The following is a 14,028-nucleotide window of genomic DNA, read 5'->3' on the forward strand; positions in this document are numbered from 1 at the left end:
AGCGAGTTTATTAGTTGAAAGTGTGCCATTCCTTAGAAGTCCTAGCAACCGCTATATAGTAAACTTGATCTACAGCAGTAACTTAAGTACATAAAAATCACTTCCCGGGAAATCATACTCTGTACAAACAACTTGTTAGTACAACCGGCAAGAACTACTATCAGTAACCAGTTTAACATTTAAATTGTTGAGCAATTATTCGTATTCTTTAGGGGAAAGACTTATATATGTTTTAACTTGATGCAAATGACTCTTCATTAAATTGCAAATGCAATTTGTTGATATTGAAATTGAATTTTGTAGTGCAAACGTACGTACACATGCATTTTTGTGTTGTTGTTTTTTGGCGCTTTTTGCGCTAATCACACTTTCTATGTGCAAATAATGTGGGCACGCTAATTCGTTATCGGCCACCACAATCAGTACGTTTACTGTAGATATTGGTGTCAAATGTAAATTTCATTTATTTTACAACAATTGTTATAATAACTTAAATTTATCACGGTTGTTGGCCCGGATGAAATCGCGTGAGAGGTCTTACTGTGGGAGGAAACCGGAGTTCCCGGGGGAAAACCCAGGTGGTCAGGCAGGTGAACCCACATATTTCTATGTGTGATCGGGGAATCGTACCCAGGCCGCCTAGGTGAAAGACAAGTGTGCTGCCATTGTGCCATTTGACCACCCAGATATTGGTATTAATGTCATAACGCCCAGTGAAACGTTAAGGTTAGACTGGCCCCATATCTCTACAATATCAAAATTTAAGGATATATCTGATGAAGTTTCAACCTAAGGGGAGAAAATCTAGCATTAGAACTTAGCTTGGGAATTCTTGACAAAAAATATTAGGGTCCGGTGGACAGTATAGGTTTAGATACCAGCTAACGTTTTCATCATACTTAGGGATGGGACTTTAGCTGAAGCGCCTGCTGTTGAAAAAGTGAAACATGTCTTTTTTTATATATTTCTGAGAACATGCTGCTTATAAGTACAGTCAAACCTGCTCTAACGACCGCCTGTATATATCGACCGCCTTTCTATAACGACCGATTTTAAGATTCCCCGTGAGATTTTACTATATAACGACCCTCTGTATAGCGACCACCTGTCTAATGTGACTAACGACCGGTAATTTTGGAACGCCGGTCGCTCATTTGTTTTCTATAGCGAACGATTTCTGTCAGCCATCTTCGTGTATAATAATAGTAATATGATATACAGAATCTTACCTTCGTATTTCCTTCATATCAAACTGGTCAGACACCTTGTGAAGCGTTCGTGTTATATCCGGAGGGCGCATTAATGAATCCATCATTATTTGTGACCTTTTCGGCGATAATTTGTATCTTATTTTCATTTTTGAATTCTTTAATGCTGACCATTTCACAAATTTCGCTGTATAATTCCTCGAAACTTCCGAATTATGCAATGATTTAATACAAATATTAGTGTTGTGTCTAAGGATGATATTATCAATCTGGTAATTTCAATCAGTATCTATTTATAATTTTCCTCTACAAGGTAAATACATTAGATACCCGGATGTCTACTAATTAGAAGTAACACGCACTTCCGGTTTGCACGGCAACATTTAACTGCTATAGCAATACAATGCTGAATCATGGAACTTTTGATATAACTGTAGATGATACCAAACCCTTCTAGAGTAAACCTTTCATTTGGATTATTCACGCTCCACTGAACAAGCCATACATCGTTCACTGTAGTTACGGGTAGGCCTATTACGTTGGACCCGTGTAGGCTAGGTCCATGTAGGCCAGGCCCGTGTGGGTGAGGTCCATGTAAGCCAGGCCCGTGTAGGCTAGGTCCATGTAGGCCAGGCCCGTGTGGGTGAGGTCCATGTAAGACAGGCCCGTGCGGGTGAGGTCCATGTAGGCCAGGTACATGTAGGCCAGGCCCGTGCAGGTGAGGTCCATGTAGGCCAGGCCCGTGTAGGCTAGGTCCATGAAGGCCAGGCCCGTGTAGGTGAGGTCCATGTAGGCCAGGCCCGTGTAGGCTAGGTCCATGAAGGCCAGGCCCGTGTGGGTGAGGTCCATGTAGGCCAGGCCCGTGTGGGTGAGGTCCATGTAGGCCAGGCCCGTGTAGGTAAGGTCCATGTAGGCCAGGCCCGTGTAGGCTAGGTCCATGTAGGCCAGGCCCGTGTAGGCTAGGTCCATGAAGGCCAGGCCCGTGTGGGTGAGGTTCATGTAGGCCAGGCCCGTGTGGGTGAGGTCCATGTAGGCCAGGCCCGTGTAGGTGAGGTCCATGTAGGCCAGGCCCGTGTAGGCTAGGTCCATGAAGGCCAGGCCCGTGTGGGTGAGGTCCATGTAGGCCAGGCCCGTGTAGGCCAGGCCCGTGTGGGTGAGGTCCATGTAGGCCAGGCCCGTGTAGGCTAGGTCCATGAAGGCCAGGCCCGTGTGGGTGAGGTCCATGTAGACCAGGCCCGTGTAGGCCAGGCCCGTGTAGGTAAGGTCCATGTAGGCCAGGCCCGTGTAGGTGAGGTCCATGTAGGCCAGGCCCGTGTAGGCTAGGTCCATGAAGGCCAGGCCCGTGCAGGTGAGGTCCGTGTAGGCCAGGCCCGTGTAGGCTAGGTCCATGAAGGCCAGGCCCGTGTGGGTGAGGTCCATGTAGGCCAGGCCCCTGTTGGTGAGGTCCATGTAGGCCAGGCCCCTGTGGGTGAGGTCCATGTAGGCCAGGCCCCTGTGGGTGAGGTCCATGTAGGCCAGGCCCCTGTGGGTGAGGTCCATGTAGGCCAGGCCCCTGTGGGTGAGGTCCATGTAGGCCAGGCCCGTGTAGGTAAGGTCCATGTAGGCCAGGCCCGTGCAGGTGAAGTCCGTGTTGACATTGTAGTAAACATTTTCAGCAACGCCCATGTGAGAAGACGGCGCGTGAATTCAAGTAAAGCCCGCGTTATGTTTCATCAGAATCATGAATGCCCCTTCATTAAAGAGGTAAAATGGTCCATTGTTACCATGGAAACGCCTTCTCTCTAGATAAATTATATGTAGAGAGTTTTAACTGCTTTGCATTGAATATCAATTTGGCAATAAGCCAGAGTTTGTATTCAGGGATGTTTTGAATTGAATTATCAGAAATTGTCAGAATGTTATTTCGGTGCTTTAAGTATTATATGTATGTCGTACAGGGCGATGGCGGTCGGGTGGCACAGTGGTAACACACTTGCCTTTCACCAAGGCGGTCGGGGTTCGATTCCCCGATCGGATGTGAAAAGGTATGGGGTCACCTGCCCGACCACGTGGGTTTTCCCCGGATACTCCGGTTTCCTTCCACACTAAGACCCCTCGCGCGCTTCCATCCTGGCCAGCAAACGTGATTAATATAAGTTGATACAACTTGTTTCGCAATTGATGTAAAATAAATAAAGTTTACATTAGGGCGATGTTATCCAAACATCAGCTTCATACCTCTACGTAATATAGATGGATGTGTATGACGTTCATTGTTCCGATATCACTACCCTTGTTCTCATTTTGTGGCCATGACCTGTTTAATATGACGTGTATCACTACCCTAGTTCTCAGTTTGAGGTCATGGCCTGTTTAATCTGACGTGTATCACTACCCTTGTTCTCAGTTTGAGGCCATGACCTGTTTAATCTGACCTGTATCACTACCCTAGTTCTCAGTTTGATGTCATGACCTGTTTAACCTGACGTGTATCACTACCCTAGTTCTCAGTTTGATGTCATGACCTGTTTAAACTGACGTGTATCACTACCCTAGTTCTCAGTTTGATGCCATGACCTGTTTAATTTGACCTGTATCACTGCCCTAGTTCTCAGTTTGAGGTAATGACCTGTTTAATCTTACGTGTATCACTACCCTAGTTCTCAGTTTAAGGTCATGGCCTGTTTAACCTGACGTGTATCACTACCCTAGTTCTAAGTTTGATGTCATGACATGTTTAATCTGACGTGTATCACTACCCTAGTTCTCAGTTTGTGGTCATGGCCTGTTTAATCTGACGTGTATCACTACCCTAGTTCTCAGTTTGAGGTCATGGCCTATTTAATCTGACGTGTATCACTACCCTAGTTCTCAGTTTGATGTCATGGCCTGTTTAAACTGACGTGTATCACTACCCTTGTTCTCAGTTTGAGGCCATGACCTTTTTAATCTGACCTGTATCACTACCCTTGTTCTCAGTTTGATGTCATGACCTGTTTAATCTGACGTGTATCACTACCCTAGTTCTCAGTTTGAGGTCATGACCTGTTTAATCTGACGTGTATCACTACCCAAGTTCTCAGTTTGAGGTCATGGCCTGTTTAATCTGACGTGTATCACTACCCTAGTTCTCAGTTTGAGGTCATGACCTGGTTAATATGACGTGTATTACTACCCTAGTTCTCAGTTTGAGGTTATGACCTGTTTCACCTGACGTGTATCACTACCCTAGTTCTCAGTTTGGTGTCATGACCTATTTAATCTGACGTGTATTGTGGATGAAACAGAAAACGCTAACCCTTCCGGAACGTCTAACCTTGTTCAAAGATCTCTGTACAAATGTATCTGTCGTTCATATTATGGCCTCGTTTTCTTGATTTTGAATCAGAATACACCTTCGTTTATGTATTTGTATTATCTGCACGTGCGATAAACATCCTCACTTTTAAGGCCTGTTTCAATCAGAATATTTGCATAATCTCTTAATGAAGTGTAAGTAGTGAATTTCCAAGTATCTTTGTAAAGATTTATGGAATATTACGTAGTTTCAAACTTATTTTACGGATTACTTGGCTGAATGGTTATAAATATGAACATTTAATTTTCAAGACAAGTTTGTTCAGAAATAAAATGTTAAATTTGGCAACAGCTCCATTAATGATCCTAAACATAGCGTTAAACAGGAAAAGGGGTCTTTTTTAGCTTTCTAAGCGTCTTATGGTATCTTGATGAAATTTTATTGCCATGCAATCAACATATTGGATTCGGTGTACTTAATGTTGCTGTCACAAGCAGAAAGACGAAAGGATTAAATAAATAATTCACAAACTCCTAAAATATACACACAGCTAGGACAATAAAATTAGAACAGCTTTTATCGTAAGAATTATGTCACATTTTTTATTTAGATTTTCATAAACAACACAAGAAAATATATCACGTTTTCCTATGTTAAATTTTCGCCAATTTAATAACAAATTTAATGGAAAAATTGTCTGGCGAAAAAATAGTAAAAATAGGAGTTTTATTATTTTAAGTATTGAATTTGTTGGAGTATGATTTGATTGTATTTTCTTAATATTTTACAAGATTTTTTTTTTGATTTTTGATTTTTTTTTTTGTTCATTTAAAAAAAAATCAATAAGATATCTTTCTGATTTGAGTAACCTGATCAATTCCAGCTTAATTTGTCAATATGACGTTCGGAGCTGTAGGAGGGCGGTAATGGTACTAGAATCCTCACTTGTTCGTCAAGTAGAATTTAATACTGTATAACGTGGAACTTCAAATCATACTTGATGACGTAATTACATGCATTCGAAAATCACGATGGGAGCGCTCCAGTGGAAAGAAAATCAGATTAGACATTGTAATATATTTCTCTGTCGACATTCAGACCTTGGTTCCACACAGCTGTTGAAGTCTCAAGCCTATAAGGGTTGGGATGTTAGCTTGTGTAAGTGGTATAGGAACCACGGAACCAGATGATTTCCGATAGACGATGATGTTAACGTTTACCACTGTCCTGCTTAAATTTAGTCTTCAACACTGGTCCACTAGCCATAATTTTGAAAAATGTCATTTTAAAAACCTGTAAATGGAACATTTAACCCCCCCCCCCCGACAAATACACACTGGAACAAATGTTGTTTTTATATATTTTACATCTACATGTATTTTCCAGCCCACACATAAAATATCCCATCAGTAGGCCCCGATGAATTCACATTCCTATTAAATCTTTCTGCCCAATAGGGGAAAAACCCGTAATCTATTTTTAATTTGGTTCTATGGTCCCTTAGGGCATTGCATGAAAAATGATGATGGAAGATGGGAGGATATTTATAATGTGCAGATTGTATTGTTTTTTTGTGTTTGTGATATAACAATCCAAAGCAAGTAGGGTTTAGAAATTTATATCAGATATGAATTTTCCTGGTGAAAAAGACGCCAAAAATTCTGAATTACTTACTAACTGTTCATTATTTCGACTGATACCGATGGAGACATCTGACGGATGGTTGTCGAGATGCCATTGGTATTTTTGTAAATATGTCTCATTTTACTGAGTAATATGTCAATAAATTTTATTGATAGTGATTTGAACGAGAGTACATTAGCTGTTCGCTAGAGTTCGGCGGTACCCCCGGGATATATACATGTATATTTACACCAGATCCTTGCCAAACTGGATAAAAACCTTTCCAACACAAAAACGGGAGACAACCTAAACAGGTCAATTATAGATAAAATAGCCCATATTTGTTGAGAGTTTGAGAATGAGCGACGGAATGAGATAATGTAAGGGAATGACATCGCTACAGAGACTAATTACGTCAGCGGATAAGAACAGAATATCCGCAGGTGCCAGTCGCCCTTCCACACAACAAATTGGTACATGGCTGCCGATAGTCCTGATGTCACGTGTCTCGCTGCCGGCTTCATATCGATTTTTTAATCTCCAGGAGATTTGGGGACATAAAACAGAATATAAGATATCTAAGGCCAAACAAAGTGACGTATTCGTTTCACAGAAGCAGGATATGATACATCAAGAAACAAACAGAATATGTTAAGATAGTTTAGGCCGGGCCAACTGAGACATTCGTTTCACTTACGGAAGCACAGGCAGGATCTAAGATATCTCAGACAAATCTTGGTGTTGATGATATTCGTCTCACTTTCGTAAAAACAAACGCAATATAAAATCAGGCCAAGCTTTATAATATATCTGTTTCACAAGCAGATAAGTGATATATCTCAGGCCAAGCTTAGTGACGTATTTGTTTCAATTTCGGAAAGACAAACATATTATATATCATAGTCAAGCTAGGTGATGTATTTGTTTGATCTACATACTAATAGAATATCAGATATCTTAGGTCAAGCTAAGTGAAATATTAGTGTTACGTACATAAGAGGGATGATAAGTATATATCTTATAATTAAGGAGTTAGGGACATCAAGTGAAATAATCATATTTAAGGTCAAGTGGAATACACGATATCTAAGGTCAAGTTGAATACATGATATTTAAGGTCAAGTGGAATACATGATATTTAAGGTCAAGTGGAATACATGATATTTAAGGTCAAGTGGAATACACAATATCAAAGGTCAAGTGGAATACACGATATATAAGGTCAAGTGGATACACGATATCCAAGGTAAAGTGGAATACACGATAGATAAGGTAAAGTGGATACACGATATCTAAGGTCAAGTTGAATACACGATATCTAAGGTCAAGTGGATACACGATATCCAAGGTCAACAGAATACACGATATCTAAGGTCAAGTGGATACACGATATCTAAGGTCAAATGGAATACACGATATCTTAGGCCAAACAGAATACACGATATCTAAGGTCAAACAGAATACACGATATCTAAGGTCAAACAGAATACACGATATCTTAGGTCAAACAGAATACACGATATCTAAGGTCAAACAGAATACACGATATCTAAGGTCAAACAGAATACACGATATCTAAGGTCAAACAGAATACACGATATCTAAGGTCAAACAGAATATACGATATCTAAGGTCAAACAGAATACACGATATCTAAGGTCAAACAGAATACACGATATCTAAGGTCCAGTGAATACACGATATCTAAGGTCAAACAGAATACACGATATCTAAGGTCAAATGGATACACGATATCTAAGGTCAAACAGAATACACGATATCTAAGGTCAAATGGAATACACGATATCTAAGGTCAAATGGATACACGATATCTAAGGTCAAACAGAATACACGATATCTAAGGTCAAGGGAATACTTCTGTGGCACACGAGTTCACTTTAACCACCTTGTTGGATTTCGTTTTTTTTTAAATTGTCTCCGCGACTTCTATTGTTTTTGTATCAAACTTTGTCGCTGAGAGGGTTCTAATCGTAATATAGCACATCCCCAGAAATAAAGATTATTACGAAAGATGAAATTTATTCTAAAACTGATCAACTAAATATTTCACATCGTTTTGCCTTAGATCGTGTGTCGTGGAGATACAATAAGTTTCAACTTCATTAGTTCAAGATTTGCCAGATAACGGATCGATTTACCCTCAGGATCACATCAGGTCTTCAGAGGAATCCCTACCAAACGGATGTCGGAGGGGTCAAGAGGTCATGTGGTGGAATTAGGTCAACCCAATACATGTTTTATGCTTTATCGAGAAGATTTGGATCCAATGGGGAAAATAAAAAAAAAAAAAAAAAAAAACAACAACAACAAAAACATGCTTTTATAAGAGAGATTTATATTCCAGATGACATTATATTGAGGAGTAAACATGGCATGGCAAAAATCGTAAATGAGAGAAGTCAATTACTATTCTTTAAAATGAAGCTGAAATGACGTAAAATGTAAACTTTATTTACTTAACAACAATTGCGAATCAATTATATCAACTGATGTAAATAACGGTTATTGGCCCGGATTGAAGCGCGCGAGGGAGAACACCGGAGAACACGGGGAAAACCCACGTGGTCGGGCAGGTGACCGCATACTTTTTCACGTCCGATCGGGGAATCGAACCCCGGCCGCCTAGGTGAAACGCAAGTGTGTTACCACTGTGACACCCGACCACCCTAATGAAATGACGTATTGCAGAGGCCATTACCGAGACATAGTGGTCATGTTTCATCAGAACAATTACATGTTCAGATCATACATGTTCGAAGTGTTCTTTTGGTATGCAATGATGAAAATTATGGAACTCATTACAAATTATCAAATGGATTGAATTAGTGTTCTATTGCATAATCCCATCGAGCGTTTGACATTTCTGTCGTATTTTGGTCGCCTCCTATCACCAGGTTCTTAACATCACTGACGAATAAAGGATGAAAGATGAAGGACGAAGGACGAAGGATGAAGGATGAAGGATTAAACAACTGCCCCTAGGATCACTGACAAGTCATAACATGACATAGCAGCTGTATGATGTCCCTAACATCACTGATGAGTCCTAGAAGGACTAAACAGCTGTATGATGTCCCTAACATCACTGACGAGTCCTAGAAGGATAAAACATATGTTTGCTGCCACTAACATCACTGATGAGTCCTAGAAGGACTAAACAGCTGTATGATGTCCCTAACATCACTGACGGGTCCTAGAAGGATAAAACAGCTGTATGATGTCCCTAACATCACTGACGGGTCCTAGAAGGATAAAACAGCTGTTTGGTATCCCTTCCATCACTGACGAATCCTAGAAGGACAAAATAGCTCTATAATGTTCCTATCATCACAGACGAGTCCTAAAGGGGCAAAATAGCTGTATGCTGTCCTTATCATCACAGACGAGTCCTAGAAGGACGACACAACTTATGACGCAGTCTAATTTATATATTGCTCTGCTGTTTTTAACTCTCAATTTGTTTCGAAAGGTGCCAATACATTGTGACATTTGTACCATCCTTAAAAGGTTCTATTTTACACGTTTTGAGTATAAGTTAAGATCGAGAAAAACTTGTGTAGTTAACAATATATAGTAAAGTGTGCTCCGTAGAAAAACATAAACTTCACAAAACTAATGCAATGTAATTATTATCGCAACATTTTCCAATGGATCGAAATATTTTTTTTCTATATCAAGATCTACCTAAATGCCAAATGTCCATCGACAGTCGATGGATTTGTTCATGTGATCTGAGTGAAACAAACCTCTCCACTGTATGGCAGTATCTTTTGCTTGATGGATTGATGTAAACTAATATTGATCGTTGTCAACAATAGCCACACTAGGGAGATGGAGTCTTCTTATTGAAAACAAAATGAAAAGTGGCATTCACGACCAGAAACAAAAGGAATGGGATAACTGGAGAGTTACTCCAAGGGAAATAACTCCTGTCACATCAATCTATGTCAATTCCACTCAATACCAAGTTCTCAAAATGAGATAAATAAAAAAAAAAGGCTAGAAAAAAGTCAGAAGCGAGATAAAGAGAAAAGTCAGATCAAGGAACTCAAGAGAAAAAGTCAGAAGCGAGAAATAGATAAATATGGGATTATGGAAAACGGGAGGAAGGACATATGCATGATAAAGCAGAGTACATATTAACAACAGGCATCTGACGCATCGAACATCATTGGGCACAATGAGAATGTTCTCAAACGAGGCCATGATAGCGACCACCATCTACAAGTAATCTCAAAAACACCACGTCAACAAAAACGTTAATGATACAGTGACATAGCCAAACTCATTGTGGTAAAATCTAGAATCTTAAATCTGTGAGCTAATACAAACTGGTGCAAGTTCTAAGTTTTTTCTCTCTAAATCTCAATGGCATCACTAAAGCATTGAGCATATGTTTTGATCACATGTGAATCTATGTCGTTCATTACAACCATGAACGCAGTTGTAAGGAAATGTTGATATTTACATTTCTGGCACATTTTGTTTTCCTATATATTTTTATTCGATTGATAATAAAAGGGTTAATCATTACCGGCAAAAAGATCATTTAGATGAAGTTGTTATGATTTTTTATGCTTTTTGTTTATTTTTGTTTGTTTTTCTTGTTGTTGATCTCTTCACTTTTTCTATAAATAACGCATAACATAATAATTGTATAATTAAACAACAAACAAAGCTATAAACAAAATAACGCTTGTATAATTAAACATAAAACAAAGCTATAAACAAAATAACGCTTGTATAATTAAACATAAACAAAGCTATACACAAAATAACGCTTGTATAATTAAACATAAAACAAAGCTATACACAAATAACGCTTGTATAATTAAACATAAAACAAAGCTATACACAAAATAACGCTTGTATAATTAAACATAAACAAAGCTATACACAAAATAACGCTTGTATAATTAAACATAAAACAAAGCTATACACAAAATAACGCTTGTATGATTAAACATAAAACAAAGCTATACACAAAATAACGCTTGTATGATTAAACATAAAACAAAGCTATACACAAAATAACGCTTGTATAATTAAACATAAAACAAAGCTATACACAAAATAACGCTTGTATAATTAAACATAAAACAAAGCTATACACAAAATAACGCTTGTATAATTAAACATAAAACAAAGCTATACACCAAATAACGCTTGTATAATTAAACATAAAACAAAGCTATACACAAATAACGCTTGTATAATTAAACATAAAACAAAGCTATACACAAAATAACGCTTGTATAATTAAACAACAAACAAAGCTATGCACAAAATAACGCTTGTATAATTAAACATAAAACAAAGCCATATATATATCAAGTAGTAATAACGACAGTACAGACAAGTAAATTGTCGAATTTTCGAGGCAATCTGCACCTTTATCAAGACACAGGTAAATTACATACGATCACATATAGAACATGGAACAGTTACACAATATATATATCACCGCTATGTCGTGGTGCTATTAGTTCGGCTCATGCATATTTAAAAGTAGCCTCGATAAAATATCTATATATATCAAATCGTGCATATAAAGGAAAAGCCTTTTTTCATCTTCGTTGCTAAGTAACGTATACGGTTGCCATGACAATAGTGTATAGCTGTTGTCGTGTTCTTCGAGGTGTGTAATGATTGTTATTATACAGGTGTGTCTGTTCGCTACTTAGTTTCTGTAATTGTATTCCACCCTGTAAGTAACGAGTTCCTATTGTGAAAAGTCCTCTAATTGATATCTGTGTATCTGTCAAAACGTGACCAACTCGAACCCATAACTATCATGACATCTGTGTATGTATACCTAACTCAAAAATCAATACTGATTCGGAAACCTGTATGTCGTTGACATACTTGATTGGAGTAACATTGATGCTGACGATGTATTAATTGTCTCGAGTAGTTTAGAGGGTATCCACAGCAAAACAGAACCAAGACCATGTTTGTGTGCACGAGGGATCAGAGACACTACCCGGTAAGGAATCACAATTTTAAGATAATGATCATCAGTATTTCTTAAGGTATATACGTTTAGATTTGTAGATTAGTTTATATTTTGGTACATAGCAATGGCGTTGGGATCGATCTCAATACCTGTAATCACATTTCGACCTTGCTTAGGTAACGTGTTCCGGGGTATGCCTAATTACCTAATGCAGATAATCTGTTATTATTCTCTTAGATCTATAAGACGTTCCTTAATTAATATTGATAGATTTTTGTTACTGCCAGCTATGGTCAATTTCATTTTTCGCTATGCCTATATTATAGTGATCAGTTTGTAATGGTATGTATTGTATGTAGAGTCAACACACACTCGCCAATGTTTTATTTATACCGAATGGGAGAAAACTACATCACCGGGGCTTGTAAGGTAAGTATGTATATTAGGTATAATTGAGTATATATAGTTGTAACATAATGAGGCTATAGATGTGTCCGGATAGGCTTATTTCAGCTCTTTGAGTAGGTATATTTATGTCACCGTAGGTATGTAGGTATATTTATGTCACCGACACACAATCATGTTATTGATAGGCTTGCAGGGAAATACATATTTAAACATTTGGTAGCATACTGCATTAAACATTATTTATTTGCCATTGTAATGTGTTGACTCCTAACTGTATACCATTTAACAGTATGACACTTTAATCTACATAATATGACACAATATATTACATTGGTGATAAGTTTATATTTCATTGAAACATTATACTTCAGCATTTTATCATAGTTTTTATACAGTTGAACTGATAACAATTGTTGTTTGGTAAATTATATATATATATGAATTTAGTATGAACAATATATTGTTGGGCTTTGCATAAAATGTAAGCATGTTTTGATGAACAGTTCATGATGCCCTGTCTAACTATTTATATACAGTATCGTTCAATAAAGGCTTAGAACACTCCGTATTGTACTTATATCTACTTCAATTTCAATTTGTTTATTGATCTTGAGCTTTACAGCTCATCAGTACAAAACATGTATAACAATTCATACTCTGTACAGTTGGCGGGCACTGTAACAGTTGGCGGGCACTGTACAGTTGAAAACTGCACACATATATATCAGAAAGAGAATGAAGATCACGTTATATCTACGGCTACGGAATACTGACATTTCCACGTGAACCATTTACCTATATTTAATTGAACATGTCGATTTTCTTAATGATGTAGTTTGCCATAATATATTGTATCCATAATCAATTACAGAAAATGTGTTATTGAGATTGGTTAAGGTCGGAGTTACATTCTGTAAACGGGCCATTTAAGGATTGATTCAATTGGTTTGAGTACCCATTAAATAGTAAATTGTACATATTTAATTTGGCATTGCACACATTAAGTTGTACATTATACCTATTAATGGGACATTATACACATTTAATTGATCAGTTTACATATTTAATTTGAAAGTAAATGTATCAAGTTGAAAATTCTACAGATCTAGTATTCAACCGATTATTTGGCAGTCATAATTGTGTTTATTATATTCAAACAGCATGTGGTATGACGACAAAAGTCACAAACTGAATACAATGCTAGATCAAAATGATTGTTCTCATTCTCTTTAGTCATGCATGAAATGAGGAATGTATTGTGTAGCATGAGAAAAACATTTCAGGTTTTTTTCTTTTGATTTATAGAGGATAAAATATCTTCAGTGATACCAAATATTTTTCAAGAGTGAGGCTTACGTTAACGTTAAAAATAAAAACGATAGTATATTGTTTGGCCCTAAATGACCCTAGTTGTCGATGGGCCGTAAAACACAAACAAACAAACAAATGTGAGGCTAATATTTTGATTGATTTCATGAGAACGCAGCACAAGTGAAATGATATCAAAATATCCGCCGCAAAAATAAAGTATATTT

At 37.9% G+C, this 14,028-nt stretch overlaps 1 protein-coding gene across 11 annotated transcripts in view; it reads left to right on the forward strand.

Annotated features, from left to right (window-relative positions):
- Positions 1–14,028, forward strand: part of LOC117315693 (CUGBP Elav-like family member 4) — a 220,909-nt gene that overhangs the window by 106,853 nt on the left and 100,028 nt on the right. The window contains exon 1 of one of the 11 annotated variants that reach the window (XM_033870015.1): positions 11,944–12,115. The exons of 9 other annotated variants lie outside the window; for them this stretch is intronic. In XM_033870015.1, coding sequence (XP_033725906.1) covers positions 12,080–12,115 — 36 coding nt within the window. In that variant the 5' untranslated portion in view covers positions 11,944–12,079. Of the gene's footprint in view, positions 1–11,943; positions 12,116–14,028 lie in introns of those variants that run through there. One more of the 11 variants, XM_033870016.1, reaches the window with a different exon arrangement.

The sequence above is a fragment of the Pecten maximus genome, chromosome 17, assembly GCF_902652985.1.
Source record: "Pecten maximus chromosome 17, xPecMax1.1, whole genome shotgun sequence".
Lineage (NCBI taxonomy): Eukaryota > Metazoa > Mollusca > Bivalvia > Pectinida > Pectinidae > Pecten > Pecten maximus.